Source organism: Anas acuta, chromosome 1 (assembly GCF_963932015.1).
Source record: "Anas acuta chromosome 1, bAnaAcu1.1, whole genome shotgun sequence".
In the NCBI taxonomy this organism is placed as follows: domain Eukaryota; kingdom Metazoa; phylum Chordata; class Aves; order Anseriformes; family Anatidae; genus Anas; species Anas acuta.
This window is the reverse complement of record NC_088979.1, coordinates 22,002,399-22,028,270: the sequence shown is the minus strand read 5'-3', so window position 1 is coordinate 22,028,270 and position 25,872 is coordinate 22,002,399. Positions and strand designations below refer to the sequence as shown.

Here is a 25,872-nt window from a genome sequence, read left to right as displayed (position 1 = left end):
TGCAAATCCCAAGGTCCTATGGATGACTTAAAGCATTTCTGAAGTGTGGAGTTTGGGTGATCAAGAACTTTCAGGCTGGTGACTTTTCTTTCAGGAGCTAGTCCTGACACCACCCTTCTTTCAGCTGGAGAGGTCACTACTGAGTTGCACAGGGGAGTGAGTGTGCAGTGTGCTGCAGCAACTCTTGACCACACACAGCTCAGGAATTGAGACATCAAGTGAGGGAAATGAATTCTCTCAAGAGCCTTGGACTTTGCTGTAAGAAAACTGATGTCCTTACTTCCACCATGAGCCATGGGAAAAATCTGAGATGAAGCATATGCCTCTTTGCCAATTTCTCCACTGTCGCAGACCCAGAACTGTTTTGTTACACAACTGCAGCCTGGAAGTTAAATGGACAGATTTGTAATGAATAGTGACTGCATACATTGGAGTAAGACATGGGGAATTTTCTGCTTGGAGAGAGATCATTATGGAATAAAGACATTTAAGAAACACCAGATTATCAGCAGGGTATTTTGAAACCTACACAGACTTCCCCAGGGACAGTCCTAAGGCTTTTCTTTTTGTCTGCCTTTGTTCCGGTAGCTCCAAGACACCCTTTTCCAGTTGCTGGAGCTCATTCATTTTATTTCTTCAAGAATGTGCAGTCCTCTTCATTCTCTATTCTCATCTCTTTCTTCCTTTGCCTTTGATCACCTGTTCCCATGGTACAACAGAGAAAAGCAAATAAGTTCAATTACATTAATATAACAAGCTTAGGTTTTTGTGGGAATTTAAACAAACTTTGATTCAAGTTTAAACGTTGCTATTTCCTGTGATGAAGATAGCTTTCAGCTACTAATATACAAGAACAATGTTTTAGTTCTTCTGCAGCAGAGAATTTTTCTCCAAGTGAAGTTGTACTTGATGTAAGGTATTAGCCCATTGCTTAGCCGTAGTTCTTCTGCTCCTTGTCTCTCCTCACGCTCCCATGGTGCATATCTTCTGACCACACACTTTTCGTTACAAAGTGATGCATTTACTGGTACTTCAAATGAGCACCATTTAAACCATTCTGGTTTAAAAACAGACCTCTGTGCTAAGTCAGTTGTCTGTTCTCTTTCTGTACTTAAGAGAGAAAAAGTACCTTTTTTTCTCCAAAACGAAAATGTCTCCAAATGTCATTTCTCCAAAATGACAGTCCAAAATGAAGGGCTTTAGCATCACTGAATGCTTCAAAATGTAAGCTTTTGAAATGCCAAAACATCCAGGGATTCAAGTGCACTTTCAAACTCTGGAGTTGTATCCTGCAAGTGCTAGAAGTATGATGTCTCCCTGGGAGGTCCAGTTGTTGACAGCTAGCTGTATCCAGCCCCAGAACTGACATGGGTTTAATGTCTAGCTTGAATAAACTGACTCCTGAAACATCAAAGGTACTATGTTGCAGAACAAGGAGGGCATTAAAAGAGTTACCTGAAAGGGTCTCTAAGATCTAAGAAGCTTCAAAGTCAAAAGAAATCTGATTAAAACAGTAGGAAGACAAAATATGCTGAAAGCTAATGGTAAAGAAGATTCTCTTCTTCTTTTTCTTCTTCTTCTTCAGATGTGATGTACCAACAGATGAACCTGACAAGGCCTAGGAAACTCTTTCTCTTGTGCCTTTTAAATCTCTGTCTTTGCTTTTAGCACAGTTTTAACCTATGAGCAGTGCTTTTTTGGCTTACACTCACAAAGTCATTGGTATGATAGCACTTCTATTATGAAAAGGAAACTAGTTGGAATTAAACTATGTTACAGCTGTATCAAGTATGTGGACACATTTTTATTGTCTAATGAGGTTCCTGTTAAAAAACAGAGCCCTCTAAGAGTTGCTGACGTAAATCACCTATAATTGCTGTACTTTTGAGTAGTGTCATTGTGTGTACATGGACTTCACATCGCACTTCACTGTGGTGAGCAGAGTATGCATGGAAGCTTTGGCAACATCAAAGGCTGCACACTCAGCTCTCTGAGGTCCTGTTTCCTCACCAAGCATTATAGCTGCCACTGTAATGGAAATACATTTCCAAGATGACCCATCCTGAAGAAGGGATACAGCCAAAAAAAGTGTTTCTAATGACTGTTAGCCTTTCTAGAGACAACTCACTGAACACAGTAATTACTGCACTGTGAATTTCCTGGTTAAAGTATTTTTTCTTAAGAGCTTTAACCACTTTTTAAACGTGTGGTGGACCTACGTCGGTGATAGCATAGTATAACTAGCCTCAAAGGAAAACAAACAAACCCTGCCTAGAAATCATTGTACAATTATGCTAGCAATGCTTTGTCTCTGGATGTGCTCCAGTTAAAAAATATTCCGCTCCTTTTTATTTTTTTCCCTGGCTTCTGTATTATTAATTTATAGCTCTTCTTTTCCTTCAAGATTTAGAAATCATTTGTATTCAAAGAGTATTATTACTTCACAGGATAAGAAGAGGCAAGAGTGGAAAAGCCCTTGTTGTAGAAAGGTGTTGTGCTTCCATGCATACAAAATAGGACTTTTTTTTTTTTTTTCTTAAGGAACATAGACATCTACATGTGAGCAGGTTGAATATGTGCTTTTCCTAGGGCATGATTCGTCTTACCATCAAACAGATGTCTAAAACAGGTCAGATGAATCTCATGCCGGAGATCCACCGCTCTCCAGTGCCTACACGAATAGTTTGGCCACATAGCTCAGAGAAGGATGTCTGTGTTTTAGATGTGTGAGGTGAGATCCACTCTCAGTATGCAAAGCTCTCCTTGAGTAATTTTTGAATTTAGCCAGCATAACTGCAATTAGTCAGGGTGAATCCCTGAAAAGGGAAGGGGAATTTGGCAATTGGCCCATTAGGTTTAGCAAAGTTCATATCTGTACTTTAGTGCATGTGCATGGGGGGAAAAGACTGTTTTGGCTCTTTTAGCCTGAAAAAAAAAATATATATATATATATATATATATATATATTAATTAATTAATGACGAGCTGGGTGTAAGTATAGGTATTTTGGAAGAGCTTTATAGGACAAATTTGCAGAGATTTCAAGAAGCTCACACTTCCCTGCAGATAGGTTTTTTCCTGCAGATGTATAAGTACTCTGACTTACATAGCTCAAGTTATTAAAAAAAAAAAAAAAAAAAAAAAAAAAGGCAAGAACAGTAGCTGAAGCATGAAGAAAAAAAGCATGAGGCTCCCCATCTTTTCTGAATCTGACATTTCAGTGTTGGCTAATTTAGTTGTTTGTGCAAAACCCATAAATAGCCTAGACAGGTTACTGATACCAGACATAATATTGCTTGTGTTAAGTCTCTTATCAAGTTTGTATCTGGCTGCCAACCAGCTTAATAAAAAACTGCTATTTACGTTCTTTAACAATATAGCAAGTGACCTTCGGATTTTCTGATTTCTTGACTGCTCTTTGTGGTTTCATGTTGATTGTAAGTGAGAGATATTGTAAGGAACACAGTCAAACCAGAACACAGTCATTAATTCCAGGCACACTTAAAAATATTCTGAAGTGACTTTTAAAGCAACCTTTGGCATATGCAAACATTTTGGCAATCTCTCTTTCACCTCCTTACCCTTGCAAGCAACTCTAAAGCAAAACAAATAAACGAACGAAACCTCAAAAAGGAAGGTCAACTCACTTAGATCTTGTATTCCCAATCCTAATGAAGCTGAATGTGTGACTTGGATGTGGTCTTCAAGACTGGTCAATGCACCATGTTCCTTTTATGGGTAGAGCTTTCTGAACGCAAATGTGTCTGAAGCTGGCTCAGAGACTGCTGGGGTGGGAGGTTAGGTCATCCAAGATGTGCTCCCAGCCAGCTGGTCAAGGAAGGTTGGCATTTACCTCCCCTCAGGAAGGAATTGGGAGGAAATGTAGCAGCAGCCACTACCAGTGGCTATGATGGGCGGGAAAGAAGAAAAAAGAAGCAAGCAGTGTTGTTATTTGAGGGGCAGAAGGATTTCACTTCATTGGCATACCCTGGTGTTGCTCTGGGTTCAGCTTGCACAGATCCTGGTCTCGAAGCACCGAAAATATCTCCTTAAAGCCATTAAGGCAGAAGGAGAATAAAATCAAAGGGAATCAGGAAAAGCCTCCACACTCATTATAAAAACAAAACTGTGCTAGGAAACATGATGCGTATTCCTTTTAATCAAAAGCAGGAAGACATTTGGAGCACTTGGGGCCATCGATTGCCCTCCGGTCCGTGGCGGAAGTCCCCGGTGATGTCAATGGGAGCTCTGCACGCGAATCGTGGGGGCACGGAGTCAGCCCTTGGTGTCCTGGTGCCTTGGCATGCCACAGCAGGGAACATAGCAAAGAAGGCTGTCGCTGAGATTTGAAGCCTACCAAGAGGAGCTGGGGTATTTTGTCGACTTTTAATGCAGCACTTCGTTGACTTCTCCAGGCGCAAATGTTAATTTCCATTGAAGAAAAAGGAAAAAAAAAAAAAAAAGCCTAAGTGTGGTATTTTGTGCTCGTTTCCTGTCCCTGCCTTGGGATGGACAGGAATCCTGCAAGGTCTGAGCTGCACAGCCCCCGTGGCCTCGATGTTGGCATCAGTCAGTGGTGACACTCTGTCTGCAGACAGCACCGGTAATCTCCAGAGCAGCTCTTCCTCGCACTTGTAATGATCTGGAGATTATGATACAGGAAACTACTTTGCAAAGCTTGCTGGTTTTGGGCAGGAGCTCTTAATTTTGTGACAAAGACGAACAAGTCTTCAGGGAGTTGTAAATCCATTTGTCTGGTGATGTTAAGGGGCAGGTCACCTCTTCCACGGCTGCAGCCCCTGAAAAACAAAAAAGGTTCTTTTCACCATGCTACAAACAGGTTCATTCTTGGTCTTTCCTTGAATCATATTGCAAAGGAAATGTTAGCCTAACAAGTCCTTAGGGTATTTTTTATTACATGCGCATCCTCTATTACTCATAAGTTCCTTTTGTGATCTTGGGGGACATTTAAAACCTATTATTAAGTAAAACGTTGTGATAATCTTTCATTTCAGAAAATTTGTATAACAAATTCATTAAGCCTCTTAGGGAAAAATTTTCAGTAATTTTTTGTATATTTAAGATATTTGTACTTATGATTCTCCCCACTATAAATCAAGGTGGAATTTGCTTCTCTTCCTGTTTTATGTCTCAAACAAAAATATTTTTGCATATAATAAAAAAGAAGATCTTAAGGGCAGACCAGTTTTATGTCACTGGGAAGTGCAGATCATACTTCTGAAGGAGAAACAAAAGCAATGTATTTAAAGAACCACTTGAGTGAACATAGGTCAATGTGCAGAATTCTGGGACCAGAACTTTAGCAAAACATTACAATTTAAGGTTTTGTAAAGGGTCAATTTTTGCTAGCTTTACTTCTTTCTTTTCCAAGAAAGATTTCCATTGTTACTTGTAAGATTTTTGACTCAGTGAAAATAATAGGATTTGCCTGAAAAAACATTGGAGCTGTAGATAAGCATGGAATTGAGATCTAAATGTTCCACTTTTTCAAGAGTTAAAAGCCAGACCTTATGTGAATTTGGAGGTAGTCTATCTGAACTGTGAGTCAAACCAAACCTCCAGATCTCAACACCTGCAAAGAAGATTTGGAGCCAGAGTCAGTGGCTTGAGCCCCTCTTTGTTAACTGGTTCAAACAATAGCAGCAGCAATGTTCCTTGTTCCCAGCGCAAGCTATTTATGACAATGCCCTTTGTTAAAGAGATTGTTCAAGGGACGGTAAATTACTCTGCCAAGCTTTAGTTATTGAGTTGAACAGAATGAATGTTTTCCTGGCATTTTCATTTACCTTGTCACTTACAAAAGAGACATATAGGTATTGTGATAGTAGGAAGGAGAAGAATAGTTAACTCTTGCTAGTCTCTTTTCTGAGAGAATGTGGTTGAAAATATGGCTGAATAATCGTAGTAGAGTCCTCCTAGTGAAGTCAACATGTATTTTTTTTCCCATCGATTTCCTTGTTGAAAGCAGGAACATGTCTTGTGTAAGGGTTTCCTGATAAGAGAATTTCAGCTCACATCCCATAACTACTTCTCCTGAAATGCCCTGAAAATACAAACAGACGTATCAGCAGTAGAGATGATGCTGTAATGAGAAAAAGGTACTTGAACTGCCCTGGATTTTAAAGGAGGTACTGAACTCCTACTTTTGGTATTCTACTGAAGTTGTTTAGATAAAAGTAAACAAAGGAATAATTTGAGGACGATGTCTAGCTTTCATTATAAATAGGCTTGATCACTTAAGCCGTATGCATCATTACAATTTCCACATACTCCTGCAAAATTTCAGAAATTAACCTTTTCTTTTTCTTTTCTTGCAGATACAGGCAATCCATTTGTAGAGATGAACAGTGATATACCTAAAATAATACACATGACTGTGGGAAGAGAGATGATCATTCCATGCAGGGTCACAGCACCAAACATTGCTGTCACTTTAAAAAAGGTACTGCTATCTGAGAATACTCTGAAGGTGTTATTGCTGCTATGGATACTGCTTTTTTGTTTTTGCTTGGTTTTATTTGCAGCTATTGTGGTGATTTTGGAACATTTAAACCATTTAGTTGTTTTTAAATGAGGTTCCTAGGTGTCAGCGTGTTTAGAAATATTTCAACCTTGGAAGCTTGATGTCTTACACTGGATGGAAATTTTCTAAAGAAACTTAAGCTTTATATACCATTTCATTAAAGTTTCATCTTTATTAAAGTTTAACTTCTCAAGAGAAAGGTTTCTGAAACCCAGGAGGGAATTTCTTGTTAGGAGATGAGATTTCCTCCCACTTCTTCCCCTGCCCTTCCTCCCCTTTCCTCTCTCCCTGTCCTCTGGAATAGCCTGGAGATGTGCTGAGGCTGCACAAGGCATTTCTTCAAGACTTTGCCATTCACCTCCTCTCCCCCCTCCCACTCCAGCAACTTTGCTACCTACTTTTACATACAAATGTACTTATCAGACAAGGGATGGCTTCTCTTTGTAGGGCAACGTGCAGAGTTTGAGATGGCGTGAGCAGTTACAGAAAATCTAGATATTTTTCATGTTTGGGAAACATTTTTCATGTTTTCATTTCTTTCCTAAGTTGCTTGAGAGTTACTTGGAGAGCTAACTGATCTTCGTATATGTAGTAAAGTACCTTGTGCCAAGACAGAGAGGTGCCTTTTTTTTTAAAGTTGCTTTGTTTGGCTTAAAAATTAGGCAGAGGTGCCAGTGATGTTTTGTTTCTAACAGAAACAAACAGAAATCTGTGCATAGTAACATAAATATTCAGCCTTGATATAAGGAAGAGATTTTTCTTTTCTTTTTCCTCTTTTTTTTTCCTTTTCTATGGAATAGCATGCAATTGCCAAACAATACCATTTTGCAATGCTTATCCAGATCAATACAAGTCTTTGACCATACTTCGACTGCAGAGGTTTGCACCAGCCATGGATTTGGTGCTGTGTTTGAACTTGACATGGAGGTTTAAAAATTTTACCCAGCCTTTGTTAACATTGTGCTTTGCTAAAATTGATACTGATTATACCTCAGTTTCCAGCTGCTAAACCACATGGAAGCAAGCTAAATACAGAGAAAGGAAAGTAATCTGACCTAAGAAATGTATCTGCAGGTATATACACAAACACACACACAATTTTCTAGCAAGAACTGTATCAGAGATGTGCATGGATGATGCACAAGATTCTGTGGCTATAGAATCAAAAGTAAATGAGGCTTGGCTTTCTATAAGGTGCAGGATGTAAAGCGAGAACTTATCTGGGCATTGTAGTGTTGCATTGGAAATCTCAGCATATTCAATTCCTAACTGAGAACATTCCCATCAGCATTCTCTCTTATGAAATAATGTAAAAGCGAACTTTATTTGGAGGAGATCGTGGCATACCTACTGTCTTTTCTCACTATCGGCTTGCTTTTAGCTTGGGGTTGCAGTGTATGATGCATCTTTACACCATCAAAACCAGATGTAGTAGTCTGGGAAGGAGAAAGAGGAGGTGGAGCCAAGTCTTGAAAGAAAGGATTGGTTGCTTACATGTTTTGCATTCCAGGAAAAAGAAATGTGTTCCCTAATTCATCCCAGAATTTCCTGAAGTATGTAAGCTACAATGCATTACATCATATCTTACTTTATTTATCATCTGTGACACCCATGTATGAAGATTCCATCAAGTTTTTGCTCTCATAGTAATTAAGGGATGTGTTAAATGTATTTCCCAGCTGCAGGCATACTGCTCCTGTAGAGCTGGCAAAAGCTATTCTGTGTTTTCCATTTAGCAATAAAGGAAGAAGTCAGTGTCCCCATAATGCAATCCCCTGGAGCTGGAAAGACCGAGCATTAGAGCCATTAGAATATGGAATATATTTTGTAATATCTCTCTTCTGAAAGAACTCATTGGTAAAGTCACATGAATACTGCCTCCAGCATTTCGTTCTTGTGAAACACTAGTTCTTAGCAGTTGTGGACCAGTATGGGAAAGTTTTATTATGCATTTTCAACATTACACATGGTTTTATTACTAAAACTGCATCTTTACATTGCTCGACCCTTTTGAGATACTGTGCTGTTCTAACTTCCAGGCTAAACATCTCTACAAATTGTATGGTATAGCACGGTAATCATATGCAACATCTAAAACGTCTTAAAAGTCAGGAAGGAAAAGAGAAAGAAACTTTTCATTCCTATTTTAAATCCAGCCTTCAGGTCCTATTACAGTCTATATCTGCAACAGCTGGTGACCCTTTCTATTCCTCACAATACGATGACCTGTAAAATCAATTAATTATTTTGCTATAATATTTAATAGAAAGATATCCAGAATCTTTGAAACCATCATCCCTATCAATATGACTCTGGCAGCCTCGTTCAAGATCCCTAAAATATGATAAAATTTATTGCAACTAAGGAATGCACTTCCCTTGCTTCTTCCTTTGCTCTTGTCTTACTAAAAAGAGAAAATGTCTTCCTTTGGTACAATGATTTGATCCCTCTATTCACTCCCCTTTTGGAATTTCTGTCATAAAATCAGCAACGCCCTTTATAAAAAAGGAACCCCAAGGATGCTGAGAGCCAGATACTTGGACAGTCTGATTCTTAATAATGCCAATTCATTCTTCCCACACTGGTGGAAGGGAAAACATGAAAGAAAAATCCATCATTCAAGGCTCTAATTATAGAATCACAGAATTACAAGATGGTTTGAGTTGGAAGGGACCTTAAAGCCCATCCAGTCCCAAAGCCCCGCCATGGGCAGGGACACCTCCCACCAGACCAGGTTGCCCAAAGCTCCGTCCAGCCTGGCCTTGAGCACCTCCAGGGATGGGGCATCCACAGGTTCTCTGGGAAGCCTGTTTCAGTGCCTAATATTCCAGTGCCTAATGTACATTTTTTTGCTATACTTTCAGCTGTCTCTTTCCAATACAATCTGTCTTTGGAGATGTGGGGAACCAAAACGCAACTATGTACTCTTGACCATATATATATACCCCAAACCTTGTGGTAATACTATGTTAATACCACTTGGAACCAAAAAGGTTCAGTGGCCAGTGCTGAGCAAAGAAGGAAGCACAGGCTGTGCCAAGAGAAACTGAAGTCTAGTTTGAAACAAAGAAGGTTTCAAAGAGACAAAGGTCAAGACTGCACAGTGCTGTGGCTTATGCAGATAAGTATGTAGACAGTAAATTCCAGTTTACTGCAGCCATCACAACAAACTGTTTCTCTGAACACCTCTCACTATCTGCTGGTACCCATCTGTAACCTATTATTTCAGCTGGTTTTATCCCCTGCTGCTTCAGTGGAGATGGTGTTGTTCCAGCACAAAGTTGCTTCACAGATTTTCTGCTTCTGCCTATGATGACCAAATGCCCAAGTTCTTTGACAAGGCCTTGAGCTACTTGTCCCTGCCTTGTCATTGGGGTGGACCAGGTGACCTCCAGAGGTCTCTTTCAACCTCAGTTACTGTGTGGTTCTGGGATCCTTGTCTTGTGCCATCCATGCAATTATCACAACAGTGATGATGCCATATCACTAGGTAGTGGCCTACAAGCTGGTGTCTCTGCTTCGGGTAGAATAAAGCCCTAAACATTTCTCCAAGAGTGGGAAATAGGTCATATGAAACAGTGGGGTGGCAGAAGAGAGCAGCATGGAGGAGAGCTGGGTAAGAAGCAGACATCAGGGGAAGGGTTGAGCTATGACAAGACATGAGGGTGAGCATCCAGCCTTTGCCCTGAGATGAAATCCTGGCATTTCTACCTCCTGAAATGGACTTGTAGCAATATCTTGGTTTTAGTATCTTGATATCTTTAGTATCTTGTCCAGAGAACCGTTGTGCCATAGGGGTCTCTTGCTAGTCTATGGACTTCAGTTTTCTAAAATTCTCCTTACAGCAACTGAAATGTGTCAGTTTGCACTTTTACATGTGAGTTCAGGCAACTTTTTATTCTCAAAGCCACAGGTGTACTTCTGTCTGGTTTTGGGATTCGGGAGAGTAAACTGTGCAGGTAAAGATCTGCCTCCAGGGCAGGTGAGCCTGCTGGACACTCAGACAACTGACAGCTTTCTGTGTTGCAAAGCAGGACCATATTTATCAGCACTTTATTTCCAAGATCCAGACACTTCCTGGGTATTCTGGCTACTTTTACTTTCCTGAAGCAAGACTAATACAAATTCGGTAATCTATCAATTAACTTATTAATGTGGAGTTAATTTATTCCCTGGGTAACATCAGTTCAGGCTCTGAGGTTCTGGCTCAACTCTTTTTTCTTGGTTTATATGAAAACCTATAGAGGAGTATGCCGTGAAGCAGTTTGGTTTCTAACAAAGCAGCAGAGGATAAATCCAGCTGAAGCTCTTGAAAGCATAACTATGAACTAGTTAAGCCAAAGCTTGGATATTTTTTTTTATTTAGACACAGGAATGGCAACAAAGCTCTTAGAGTCCAAGACATCGTTGAATGGTAGCCAGCACACTATAACATAGAGGGCTTTGCTTGTGCTTTGCATGCTTATTATAAAATCTTATCGGCTGCTGTAAAGATGAGGAATTCTACTGCAGCACTTTCACGCTGGCTGTAATTGTTGTCCATTTGATTCACCGTGCGTTTCTGTCGGAGGAAATGGTGTGAGATGAGAGGAGGTGATCCCAAGGGCAGCTCGCGGCGTGCGCTGAGTAGGCAGCATGGAGGGTGCCGTGCTTCAGAGAAGCTGAGCTAAGCATGAAGGTGCCAGGCAGCTGTGCCTCCCCCTGCCACTGGCAGCTGCCTGCAGTGGCTTTGGCTGTAGGAAGAGAGAGGGCTGGCCAGTACACCAGCCCTCTGCTCAAATAAAGGGGAAGGAGGTGATAAAAGGGATGCAGTAGGTCTGGGAGCATGGAGAGAGGTGATAGTCTGGAAGATATTTAGGTGGACCCAGGGATGGAAGTGCGTAGAAATGCTCTTTGCTTAGGGCACTGATTCACTCAAGCTCTTCTATATGGTGTCTTAAAAATATTTATGTTATTTTCAAAATAATAGTGGGATTTATTAAAGTAGAGTCACTGCCAGGCTTTGTAATGATGGTTGATCTGTGTTATCCAAATGGTGGCATTTATTCCATCAATAAAGCTGCATAACAACCAGAGAATTGATGCGAAATAAAAGAGGTGTTCCTGGGCCTCAGTGCTTTTGTCATGATTTGCCTTTTCAGTGTTGTTTTGTTGTTGTTTTGTTTCTGTTTTTGTTTTGTTTGTTTTTTTTTTTAATCTTATAAAATGGGGCTTAAAACTCAAAGGATGCTAACATAAAGTATCACTTGTTCTGCTGACAAAGTGGACACTTGATCCCACTTGGCAAAATTTTAGTCTGAAAAAAAATAATAATTAATTTCAAGTCATAATTTTATAAAACATCTGATGGTTTTACACTAATTACTTATTGGGTCCTCAACTTCTGAGGGACCTAGAAGTGCTATTTTTTTAAAATGCTATGAATTTTTTTCCTCTGGAAACTTGACATACTTTGTTTCAAGGCATCCTTTCAAAATCTATAGTCAATATGACTTTCCTCATTCAGTATAATCTGTAGTTCTCAATAAAAGTGCCCACGGTAGCCTTGTGGATTTAAAATTTGTGCTTTATGTTGTATGTAATGACTTAGAGACTTGTGCTCCGTGATCTGTCAGCTCTGGAATAAGCATCCATGTGCTTCACTTTTTTTTTTTTTTTAAAGTCTAGTCCTTTAGACAAAATAAACATGAGAAGCATCAGATTGAATCCTGGCAGAAATTTGTTAAAGCCACCAAATGACAGCATATCAAGTCCATTTGTCACCTCCATTGAAAAATGTGTATTTGTATCTCTGTGGTAACACCGGGACACTTAATTGCAAAGGTTCTCCAAAACGAGCACTTTAGCTGCCAACTGGGAGCCAACAGAATAGCAGCCCAAGCACTGAGGCTAATGATAGTGTCAATCTATTGTGTCATAAATTACATCCTGTTATAAATAATGAAATCTTGGAAACAAATAAAACATTCACATTCTTCACCCAGGTTTTTCCTCTATTTTGTGATGAAAACGTGACTTGAAAAATCTGCATAATTAAATGTCATCCTTTCTATTTTGATTGGCATTTTTTCAAGTTTTTTTTTTTTTTTCTTTTCCCACTTGTTTTTATGAGGCTGTTTTGATTAGAGTGTGGCATGAGGATAAGTTGTTTTTATGATGTGTGTTTGCCACTTCCAGATTCCTGGAGAAGCCCTAATTCCTGATGGCAAGACGATCATCTGGGACAGCACGAAAGGCTTCAGAATACCCAAGGCAACCTACAGATTCATAGGGCTCCTGAGCTGTGAGACAACCATTGCTGGGCATAAGTATAGCACGAAGTACCTAACGCACCGAGAAAGTAAGCAGCTTTCTACACCCCCCGTCTTTTGGAAAGCTGTCTGCCCTGGTGATGTTACTCACTTTTCCTTCTCTTTATGACATGCAGCCAATACGATTTTTGATGTTCAGTTGAGCACCCCTCGCCTCGTCAAGTTGCTGAAGGGTGACAGCCTGGCAATGAACTGCACGGTCACGGCAGCCTGGAACACTCGTGTGCAGATGACGTGGACTTACCCCGGACAGGTGAGTGCTGGGAATGAAAAGAGGAAATCGGGTGAGGGTTCCCATAGATCATATTACATCTAGCATCCTGGGAGGAATTCTTCCTCAAAATGTTTGCTGTGTTTCTCATTTCATCATTGTGAACCTTGCTGACATGGCTTTTAAGTATTTTTTGTTTTGTTTTGTTTTGTTTTGTTTTGTTTTCTTCTGGTGCTTAATTGAATAGGTAAACAAGTTTGCACAATGCACTCTGCTATATTGCATAACCACAAGTGAGTGCTAGAAACGTTTCATCCCTGGGAGCTTCTTTTTGACCTGGGGAAATGATACAAATCTATCACCCTGTCCCAGGCAGGGGCTCTCTCGTGACAAAAAAGTTTTCATCAAGGTTTTCTTTCTTAACACGTTAATTTAAAAGACTGGCAGACAGTCAGGCACCCGACTCAAGCATGTTTAGAAAAGATATTTTGATTTAGCTAGCCAAAATCTCATTTGTTAAGTGTCACATGAACAATCCGCTTGTTTTGACAACTACAGGAATGATCTTGAATGTGCTTCTCCTCCCCCAACATTGGGAGCATCCTCATAAATATTTGTCACTTACAAAATAACTGCCAGGGAGCCCGTGTAAAGCTGATAAGAAATTTGACATTAGCTTAAGGTTTACAACTCCCATTCCTTTCATGTCAGTTTGATTTATGCTGGTGATTCAAGTCAAGATCATTTATTATGTCACTCATTGTGTCTAATCACAAGCTGAAATTATGATTACATTATATAAGGAAGATTAATGCAATCGTTTTTTGCATACTGTAGCCATTTTCCTTGGCATTTTTTCATTGCAGAAGTAAACAACCTAGCAACAAGAAACGCCCCAAATATCTTACATTTGGTCACTGTTACATTACCAAGCCCTAGCTGAGCACCACACTTGTGAAATTCTGCTTGGGTTTTATTTGGATGGTAACTGAAGGGTGCTCAGTGTTTGTAAGACAACAACAATGTCCTGGGTTAAATAAACTTTGAGGCCAAAGGCTGAGGGGGAGTTGCAGGAAATAACTCCTCAGGCTCACATTATCTTCAGTTCCACCCTGCTACTCCTTTGCCAAATCTAGTCACTTTTCCGTCTATAGCCTTTCCAGAATTCTCCCCTTTTGATGTTAATGCCCTCATCCTCTATACATCTGCTGCCTATGGACTCAGAACCAAGGCACCAAATTATGTGCTGCCCTTCATGTGCCCTTCATGTGCTGGCAGTCCAAGGACTTTTATGAGCAATGCTGAACAAGGAGCAATGGGGAGCTGGGCATGTTTCAATGGTAGGTCATGCAGAATTGGTGACCTTCCTCTGGAAAGAACTAGTTTGGATGCTTCTGCAACTTGAATGGAGATAGGAATGAATTGCCAGATAAAGTTACTTCTCATTTTTATTTTTGACTGTCTGGAAGTATTAGTTTTTATCAGGTTTGTCCTGTGCAAAGGGATCTGGATACATTTTTTGGAGGTTTGGTGGCAGAACAGTAAAATGAAAATCATTCATATACATTTGATTAAGCTCTTTCTTGTTCATTTTTTCTTTTATAGACAAAGAAGAGAGGGTCCATAACACAGCGCATTGACCGGAAGAATACAGAAGCCAATATTTTTTACAGTATTCTAGTTGTTGACAGAGTGCGTGATATTGATAAAGGCCAGTATGCCTGCCATGTGAAGAGCGGGCCCTCAATCAAATCAGTTAACACAACAGTCCTCGTTTATGGTAAGAAATACCTTGAATTTGTAGAATACTGAGTGCTCACTTACCAAGTTCAGTCACATGCTATTTTTGTATCTTGACGCAAAGTGGAAATGAATTTCTAGCATGGTCATCGTGGATAGAAAATGGAGGAAGATAAGAGAGAACACGTACCTTTTCTTCCATGACTGTTTTGCTTGTTTGGCAATGGACACACGAATGTTCAGTTTGATCACCCTTGTTTTATAAGTCCTGTGATGATCCTGTCCTCAGTTAGTTCTGGCAGTTCCAGATCCTCGTCTACAATACCTATCTACTGCTTACTATGAAGCAAAAGAAGAAAAAAAAAAACAAAAAAAACAGATAAGCTAGCTCTATGTGGAGAAGATCGCTGGTAAACCATTCACAAAACCGAAACAAGCATAACATTCTGCAACTCACTAATGTGGTTTTACAGTGGGAGCCTTAAATAAGTTCTCTGTGGTCTGCCCAGGCTTCCTGTGAGATCTGGAAATTCCCTGTGTTGTTTCAAGCTTATGTGAATTAGGACTTTTATGCACTGGGACTGCATGAGAAGCTACCTTCTTTGTGGCATCCTGTTACAATTATGATTATGTAGGATATTCAGAGCATTGTTGGTATTAATAGCCAAACGGTGGCTCCTTGATGACAGACAATTCGTGGTCACAATATTGATTTGTTCCACAGTTTAGGTGGTCTACTTTTTCTCTCTCATCTGTAATTGTGGTCTAAGCACCAGATGGTGGTATTTTCAGGGAGTATTTCAAGTACTTTTTCTCTATTTAACCCTTGGACTAAGACGCTGGGAACGTAGGATGAATCATTATTTTAACTTCTTATGTTCTTAAATAAATAAGTCTGAAGCTATCAAAAAGTAAGTTTTAGATTAAAACTGAAGTCAGAGAAGCTGGAGCTCTTGAAGCAAACCTATAAACTCATATTCACATAAGCAGTCTCATCTATGGGATACTCATTAGAAAGAGCCAGACTGAATAATGGTTTGCACAGAGTTCAAGTATAACCTAATTTGTGTAATGTAACTATTGAGTTATCTTGCGCATGTTAGTTTCAAAGTATGCTGCAAATATCACTAATATAACTAAATACTGCACTCATTTGATAGATATACAGTATCTATATACAATTCATAATGTGAGTAAATATTGCACTGTGGGTACTGTCAAAGGACACTGAACCTTTTTTTTTTTCATGTTTTAAATGTTTTGATTTGTTTAATTGCATTTTGGGAAGAAAAAAAAAAAGTTTTTTTCCAATATACTCTATAAATATTGTGGTTTTATTGCTTCTGCTGAAACCCATCGATTTGTCAGAGTTTGAAATATTGGGCAGTACAACTGGAAAAGAATGAATTCCAGCAGGTTGAGACTGTTCCAATGAAGTGATAAAGATTTGTTTGTTTGATGAAACAGCTGTTTACCGATGACACAGAAAGATTCTGTCTTTTCCTTTGCTGTTTCTCTGAAGTTCACTTAAACCATCCCCAGCCAAATATTTTCATTTGGAACATCCACTGATTCTCAGCCTTTCAGGGGTGGTGGGGTCACCTGCTCATCTAGTTCAGCTTCCCACGTACCACAAACCACCTTCTCTTTTTTTGCTTTATTTTTTGACTGAAGCACAATGTGAATTTGGCTAGAGTGTACCTTGTTTAGGCAGACTCATGGCCTGGGAACTGTATCTCATTTTTTTGTATGTTTGTGGTAGGTTTTATTCTTGCTGTTATCGTGTGGGAACACCAAAATTATTAAAGATCATTTTTATTTGAATTCCTGTTCTCTTTAGAAGAGTGACTCTCTTTGCAGACTGAAAATCATGAGAACACTTTTTTCTTCTATTTCTTTAAGATAAAATGTTCATTAATTTGAAACGTCGAAGAAAAACTTCGCTGGAGGCTGTAGCAGGAAGAAAGTCCTATCGTCTGTCAATGAAAGTGAAGGCATTTCCCTCTCCAGAGGTTATATGGTAGGACAAGTTATTTCCACATATGTACTATGGACCTTTGCTTAAATGAAAAATATTCATTTTTTGGCCCCTTAAAATGGCAACAAACTGGGAACAATACATTTTTTGATTTTTATTGGACTTTTCGGGGTCTGCCTGAGTTTTAAAAATTTAAGAGAACATTATCTTCAGTTTGCAAGTGTAAAATAGGATGCCTGGAAACTTTAAAGTTCAGACCCTCAAATATATTAGATATGCCTCCTGTTGAAATCAATGGACACTCTACAGCTAAATCCCTCTACCAATCTTTTCTGAATTGTTTCATCTAACTTCATGCAGACCCAAATATGAGAAATCAGTTTGTCTGAGTTCATTCATACAACCATGCACTACTAGAAAAGCTGTGGAAGATGGCTTTACTATATGGAGATCTGTAGGTTTTAGATCTGCTTTAGTGATCAGAGTTTTCACTTTGGCTAAAGTATACTGAGATAACAAATCTTTTAAACTTTTTTTTTTTCTATTAACTCAACCACTTTTCTAGAAAACAATGTTATCTATTCATGATCTCAAGGTGTGTTTTGTGTGTGTGTTGTTGTTTGTTTTTATATAATTTTAAATAGTAATAGTTCTGGTTCAATTCATTACCCTTTAACAAGCAGTCTATGACAAGAATGATTAAGAAAACAAACCATACATACACAAACAGTAAGTGTTCATGCTTCTCAGAGCCAGAAATTATTTTTGCGCCAAATGTTTTGTTTTATTTAACTCTCCATTCTGCATTTGCAGCTCCACATGGAAAATTAAGGGACAAAAGTGCAGCTGATACTAGCCATTTATATGGTATTTTTGTCTTTTTAATGATTGAGCTTGTTGACTATACATTTAGATCCAAAACTTCTGAATACAAAAAAAAAAAAAAATCCATTTGATAATAAAAATACATATTTATTGCTGTGAGGTTTGTCAGTCACTGGAACAAGTTGCCCAAAGAGGCTGTGGTTTCTCCATCCTGTGAGATGTTTGAAATCTGACTGGACATGGTCCTGGGCAACTTGCTGACCTTGCTTTGAGCAGGGGGCTGGACCAGGCGATCTCCAGAGGCCCATCCAGCCTCAAATATTCAGTGAATGTGCAGTGAAATGTCTAAATCTATGGTCCTTAGACACAACTTTTAATGCTCCTTCAATGACTGAAAAAGTTTTCTGTAAATATTTATTAAAACACAGGAATCAATGTAATTAAGTCCATCACCACGGTGAATTTCGGTTGCACTCACATTGAGCTTCATACAGCAACCTACAAAAATGTGGTTTATGCCATAATTTACCTTTTTTAAAAAAAGAAATGTTCTGCTTATTCAGGAATCTGTTTGTGAGCAACACTTCGTACTTTCTGTGTTGATTTTCTGTTATCTTTAAAAACATTCACTTGATAGCAGGATATCTGATTCTTAAGTTCTTATCTAATCTACTTACTCTTCCTCTTCCTAAAATCACAGCTGTGCTTAGGCTACAGTAATACTTTGTCCTGGGATGTATTCTGAGGTCATAAGAAATGATCAGTGCTGGATGACGCAACCTTTATTTGTGTGAATGACTTTTGGCCAAAATGGTCGTCTTCTTGACTAAATGGCAGCAGAAGTATGGAAGGCTGGGATCTTTAGAGATAGAGTTGTGATTTTTAGCAGCTCTCAGATGTTATAGAATCCTGTCATATAAATTTTCATGTATAGAAAGGTATTATTCATAAATATCAACAATCTGTAAGGAAAGTATAATCCTCTGGTAAGCAGAATCTTGGACAGTAAATTTAATCCTTGCTCAAAGATCAAGAAATGTTGTGAAATGAAGAAACACAGACTGTTAAAGCAGCACTATTTTTCAATTTTTTTTCATTTCTGGACTTCTTTTAAACAGGTTAAAAGATGGGCTACCTGCTGCTGAAAAGTGTGCCCGGTACATGGTTAAAGACTATTCATTAATCATCAAAGATGTTGCTGAGGAAGATGCTGGAAACTACACTATAATACTGAGCATACGACAGTGGAACTTGTCTAAGAATCTTACAGTCACTCTTAAAGTAAATGGTAAGTTTACAGCATGTTCCCACACTTTTTCTGAACATAAACATCAAATTTTCGTTGAACAGTTGATCTTGCATGGCCCAGGACATTGTGCACTTTCTTACTGACTTTCATGGACACAAATCCAAGCCTCATGTGTGGGGTGATGGACCCTTCTTGAAATCAGCAGACAGACACTGGTTTTCATTAGAAGGGTTTCTGTCTTTCACAGTCACATACTTGTTCCTTATGACTTAAATGTGTTAGTAACCACTCATCTGACTCAACTTATTCCTGCTGTTTTTCTTTGTCCTCCTGGGGATTTTTATTTTTTTTATTACTCACCCTGCAGGAATGTAGGATTTTCATGATCTTGTAACGCATTGGAAATGAGTTGCTTTTAATAGCTTTCCAATTTTTACCCTTTACAGTGAAACCCCAGATATATGAAAATGCTGTATCATCATTCCCCGATCCCAATCTGTATCCACTGGGCAGCAAACAAGTGCTGACATGCACTGTGTATGGTGTTCCTCAGCCAAAAATTACATGGATGTGGTACCCCTGCAAACAAAACCATTCCAAAACAAGGTAGGACAGCTTCGTTACTTACACTTAGCTTGTCTTCCCTTCCCTTATATTTGGATATTAACTTAAGAAAAAAGCTTACCATGAACATTTGTAGTTAGTAGAGTATGTGTTACTTTATTTTTAAGTAAGCGTGCAGAAAAAATGCATTTTGTTTTCTGCACCATTATTTAAAAATGGGGTGTAGAGTCATTATTTTGTACTGTTGCTTACTTTTATTTAGAGTTCATTACTATTCATGCATGCAATGCTCGGAGGCCATAATTGCTTTTTGATTTTTATGAGGGAAGACTTGCAGGCAATGTCTCATACTTTCAGGCTTTTCAATGTCTCATACTTGCAGGCAAGTGCTCATACTTTCTCAAGGAGGAGATTTCCTTGCTTACCTCCATGCTTTTGTCACCACGCTGTGATTCCACTCTGAGGTTTATTTTGAAATTCAACAGAAATAATCTTAGAGATTTTTTCTATTATGATGATCAAATCTTTCTTACAATACAATGACTCATAGGTTTAGATCAGCAAGACAAATGTGACCAGCATTCTCCAGATAATATTTCAACAGGGCAAAACATAAATGGCTCTGTGCAATTCTACTTGATGCTGATGTGGCACTTAACTAATCCTCTTTTATATTTAAGATTTCTTTTGAGCTTTTTGTGACTGATGATGACAAGTTTGTGCGTGTTGACTCATTTATCCAAAGCTCTTCCTGGATCTCAAAATCTGACACAATCTTAATGATTAACGCTCTACATCCACAATGGCATTAGCATTAAGCTACTATTGAAGAGTTCAAACATTCAACGTATTTGGAGCATAGCACAACAAAGATGTTTAAGAACCTAACGAAAGCCAAGGAACCAATATTTTCCAAGTCTCAGCTGCAGTTATTCACTTTACATAGGATTTAACTTTAACACTTTCATAGAACTGGGTTTTAATGCCAATCCAGACAAACATTTCTGTATGTGCTTAATTTCGGGGATACAAGACACCCCGTTCAATTAAATAAGACAATCCTCTTATTTCAAATTAAGGGTGCTTGTAAATTCTAGGCAGCACTTCTTGGAAGCACATGTTGCTTTTCCCATTACACCTTGCTTTGAGATTATGCAAATAAATGGCTTTCTGTGCCCTTTTCACCAAGAGGTGGCACTAGCAATCTCTCCTTTTGCTGGAATAGGTAAAATCTGAAATTCTCCATTTCGAGGACAGGTAAGGTTACCATTTCCTCTCTCTTTTATGTTATTTTTGAAGCATGGGCCATAGAATTTTACTTAGTAGTGTAAAGTGTATGATAAAAGAAAATGCAATATCTATTAAGTAGACAGCCCCCATGAAAGAGGTATATGAAAAAATTTCAACCTTTTAGTCTCTTTTAAGTGTTTATACATTTATGCATTCTCTGGATTGAAAACACTGGTGTGTTAGTAAAACAGTTGGATTGTCTTTGGGAGTAGGAGTAGGATTCTTACACAGTCAAATATATCTTTCTGTTAACAAGCAATAAAAATTAATATCCACAAGCAGGTGTTTAATAATGTGCTAAACTGTAGACTCAATTAAATGCTAAATGGAAGTGTGTTTGAACAGGTGATCAAAGGAGAAATGTAGCAATTTAAACATCAGTTATTGGCTCTGTTACAAGGTTGTTTCCAGACTTGCTTCCAAATTGCCTTTGTAATTGTTCCGTGATAATTCTTTTTGCCCCCCTCCCCTTCCTTCTCCTTCAAACACTCATTGAAGAAGTAGTTTGGAGAACACCATTTTTAATGCTTTGCATAAGATAACTGGAGTGGCTCCCTGTGAAAAATATGGCAACAATTAAGTACAACAGAATGGCAGGAATCCCTGAATAATTGCATTTTGTCTCCTAGTCCAGGAAGGGAGCAGAAAATACTAGCTGTGCCAGCTGCAGAGCTGACGTCTGTACCGGTGTAGGTGTTCTCCCCAAAGCACTGGAAGACCCTTTAATCCCATCCTTTTCACCATTCTTCCTTCCTTGTGTGAGGTGACGCTTGCTTAAGTAACAGACTAATGATGCAGATCAGAAATCTATCTTGTTCTCCCATTACAGCTGTTCCTTTGGATTTACCTGCCCATCATTAAGTTTCCAAGGCTAAAATGTTGCTCTGTTTGTATTCAGCACTAGATAACGTCTATTTTAATGCGCAGGTGAAAAAATTGTACCTCAAGTTAATAACCAACACAGGTTACCGTTATTCACCACACTGCAGTAAGACTCACATTGAGTTTCTGGGTCCCATGCCAGAGGATGCAGGAAACACTCTAATTACAAATCTTTTGTTGCTGCAAAGATCTTGCAGCACACAGATCTTTTTGCTTCCAGATTTATATATATGCTTAATTTTACATCACTTGAGTACTATCACTGAAAGCTGGGGGATGATTTACAATGAATAAATGAGATTTTGTATTTTATTTTTTTTTTGAAGGACTGTTGCCTATAGTCTCCTTAATAGAAACCACTAGGTTCTCTGGCTGCTTTTTTCAATTGCAGTTTCAGACAGTATTTCTGTTTCAAAAATCCTAAAAATATCTCAGTGGATTCCACTGTTTTTAAAAAAAAAAAAAAAAAAAAAAGTTCAAATATTCTTCAGTGCTTTGTAATTAATACAATCAATCTGCATAACCCTCCTCTGTACATTGTTCAAGACAGCAACAGGAAGCCAGCCAAATTAAACAGGTTCCATAGTTTCCTGGTAGCAAATAAAATAAATAAATAATAATAATAATAAAAAGCTGCAAAATTGCTCAACAGATTTAACTTTTTGGAATGCAGAGATACCAAGAATGTCATTAAAATTCCCTGTGCTTTATTTTCCATTAAAATAAGTTTGCTTAACCAACTCTATTACCATTAAGTAGCCTTTTGCTAACTAGCAGATACGTAACTAGATGGATAGGTGGAAAAAATAACTTCTGATTTTCATCCCAATGAGGAAACATAAAAGAGATAAGAAAAACTGCCTGGGAAAAAAAAAAAAAAAAAAAAAGTAGTTATTTGTTGTTGTTTTGTTTGTGTGTTTTTCAAGCTTATTCAGATATAGCAATTCAGATATGGCAGAGAAATGTCACTGGAGAATGGAATGAGTTAAAATAAAATGAAATTAACAAAATGAAAGATTAGTCTTTCTTAAATGACTATCGTTTTTTCCTGAGAAGCTTCTTATCCAGTGTCAGCTTACTGCAGACAAAGCAGCAGATACATATATTCATCGCTCAGTGGATATAGCAGAAGATTGATGACCTCCCATCATTAAATTGTTGCTTGAGCACTCTCCTCGGCCTCTTCCCTACCACCCTGCTGTTGCTCTTCCTGGCCTCATTTTTGCTCGGGCTGGGTTATCAGCTGAGTCTTGTGGAGGGGCAGCCAGGGCAGGGCTTGCTGATGTTCCCTGGAGCCACCAAGGCTGGTCTCCACCTACAGCTCATCAGCTCCGAGGCTGCAGCATGAGCATCCCCACGCCAGGGATGTGCTTGATGCTCATGGCTCTTGACCCGAATCTCTTCAGCAGATTTGTGTTTATCTTAGGCTGGTCTGGCAGAGATTGCCAAGAAAGGCATGTGGGATATTGATGTTGCTCAGTGTAAGCACTGGTTTCCTCAGCTATGGTGCGGTGTCATTTGAGGGCAGTTTTCCTCTCTGGACATTTCCCTGTAGGCAGTTCCAGAGAGACCTTCATTGTGCTCTGCCCAGGGCTTGACTGATCAGCCCTCCAAAAACTGCAGACAGAAAAAGCAATGAAATTTTTTTCTCAGGTGTTCCAGCTCTCCTGTCACCTTTCTGCCTCCCTCTCACCTTGAGCTATCAGTTATGGTTAGCCTCAAACCGAGTGTCAGATTATTAATTTTCAACCCTGCCATCATGTCAGTTTGTTATTTATTTATTTACTTAATTTTTTTTTGTGTGCATGCATGAAAGAGAGAAAATCACAAAGGTATTGTGGAGGAACCTGCTAAAAGAAGGTCCCTGGAAAGACCTTAATTCTGTCCCCTGAGCTGTAGTGTCAGGATATGAACTGAAAATAACCCAAAATAACCCATAACTATTTCTGCCCCCACTTCCCAACCCCTTCATCATCCCAGCAAGACTGTGAGGTGGATGGGACTGGGGATGAATGGATTGCATGCCTGCAGCTGAGGAGTGGGCAGCAGGAACCAGGGGCCATGCAGCATTGCCACGAGCTGGTACCACTGCCATGGAGATGCCTCAGGACACCACAATGTTCCTAACACTCTGAGGTGGATGGATGGATGGATGCATGCATCACAGTGGAGTTGCTGCTGGTTTAACACAGAGAGATAAGAAGGGAATATTGCCTCCCATTGGGGCTTGTCTGTGGTGCAAAGATAGGGTCACATGAATGGTTTTCTACAGAAACAGCTCTCTAGCACTACAGAGTGAGGAAGAATCTTGTTGTGGATCTCAGCGAGGCAAAAATGAGAACTTTTTCTCAAAACCTCTGCAGAGAGAGAAAAAGCCTCGAACTACCATCACGAAAGTGCATGGCCAGACTCCCACCAGCTTCGGTGAAAGAGGAAGCAGGGCATGTGTGCATAGCAGTCTAATTGCATTTCTGCATTGTTTATGTCAGGGTATTAATAAAGGATTGAAAGGCAGAATCGTTAGGATGTGCTTGGATAGATTATCAGGGGAAACTAGGTTTGGAACATCACTGAGGTATGTAAAATGAACAAGTAAAGAACAAATGTTAATTGTACTTAATTAGAAATGTACTGAACCACCCAAATTTAATTGTGGATGTCTGCAAACATTGATGCCCATTAGTTTGTCCACAGTGACTGTTTTTGTTCCCCATGCCACCTTCTATTTTCGGGAAGGGGAAGTCTGAGTCCTTAGAGCTGGTAAAAGTAGGTCAGATGCCATTAATAAACAGGTAGTTCAAAAATGCCTTTGTTTAATTTGACATGTGGCCAGATCCTCAGCTCTAAATTCACACTGACTGAGGATCTGGCTGGTGGCCTTTGTGCCTTCCATTCCCTACTACAAGAAAATCCTCTTGCAGAGATCTGATAATGTAAAGGTACTTGAAATGGGTACATGAAAGAAAAAATGCTAGCTATTTCCTTATTCTGCTGCAGTTGTGGAAATGGGTTAGCGTAAATGAAAATCAGGCTCTGTGTTTTTCCCATACTTTTCTAAAAAATGCAGAGGACCAGACAGGGGTGTACATTGTGGCAACATGGACTTGCGGAGAATCTGAAGCCTAAAGAAAGAGAGAAGTGAAAGTGTCTGATCTGTTTCAGACCAGCCAAGGAGTTTATTGCAGTATCTCATTCTTTACTTCCACGATGAGCCAGAAGTCACTGCTTGTTTGTGAACACCTCCTGTTCTCTGAAAACATCCAAAAGGACAGCTTCCCTGTCCTCAGTCAGTATTTTGGAAAAGATCTTTTTTTTAATATTTTACTTACAAAATACCATGTGGATCAGATCAGGCATATGTATGTGGATAAATAAACCCAGTAAATATACACTGTACACTAGGTACAGTTTGCCACAGTCTGTCCCCAGGGTAATGCAGTGAATGTACTGATGAATTCACCGTGCAGGCTGTAAATTTTATCAAAGGTTTCATTATGGGTCTTAGCTGAACCAGAAGATTAAGCTTTCCATTTTTGGTATTGATAATTTTCAAGTCACTTTAAATCAAATTTTTCCAAGTCCAATAGAAAATAGTTTAGCCAAAAATGCATTATATTGCTCAAGTAATCTTTTTTTTTTTTTAACTGGTTATTGATCAAACTTAAAATATAAGGACTACAGTAGCATCCAGATAGTGACAAGTGTCTCTGCTTAGTATCATGTTTTAAAACCTGGTTCTCCTGTCTTTTTTTTTTTTTTTCATTCATTTATTTTTTCCAGTTTCTTTTTCTGTAGTTCCCTTCACAGGGTGTTCTCTTGGCTTTACTGGGGACAGTCTGACACCTGTTCTTAAGGGAGAAGATGTGGGTCCATGCAGGTGGTTGATTATTGCTTGGTCTTTTACTCAACGTGGGGCAGCAGCGGTGTCTGAGCCATGGGAACGTCCCAGCCTGTGGCCTTAAACCTCCTCCTGTGCTAGCAGGGGCTCTTGGCCGAGGAAGGCACAGGGTCAAGCTGTGTGTGCTTAGGAATGATTATAAATGGAGTGCTATTATTGGACTGAGTACACCTTTTACAAAAATATACAAACTTTAGCTAGCATCCTTTTTCCTTTTATGTCTATTCCTTTCAAAAACCCTTTGCAGAAGGCTTTGAACAGGCATGGTGTATGAGGTAAGATCATAGTCAGAAAGAAAAATATTCCGTTAAAAAATAGAAAACAGGGGTTAGGAGGGAACAGTCAGTTCTTGCAGTGCAGGGAGGTGACCAGTGAAGTTT

General features: G+C 39.1%; 1 protein-coding gene across 1 annotated transcript in view; it reads left to right on the top strand.

Annotated features, from left to right (window-relative positions):
- The window catches only part of FLT1 (fms related receptor tyrosine kinase 1), a 106,271-nt gene that overhangs the window by 17,810 nt on the left and 62,589 nt on the right, over positions 1-25,872 (top strand). The window contains 7 exon segments of the mRNA XM_068672339.1: positions 6,339-6,463; positions 12,722-12,884; positions 12,972-13,108; positions 14,672-14,846; positions 16,709-16,826; positions 18,728-18,897; positions 19,305-19,464. Of these exon segments, the coding sequence (XP_068528440.1) occupies positions 6,339-6,463; positions 12,722-12,884; positions 12,972-13,108; positions 14,672-14,846; positions 16,709-16,826; positions 18,728-18,897; positions 19,305-19,464 (1,048 nt within the window).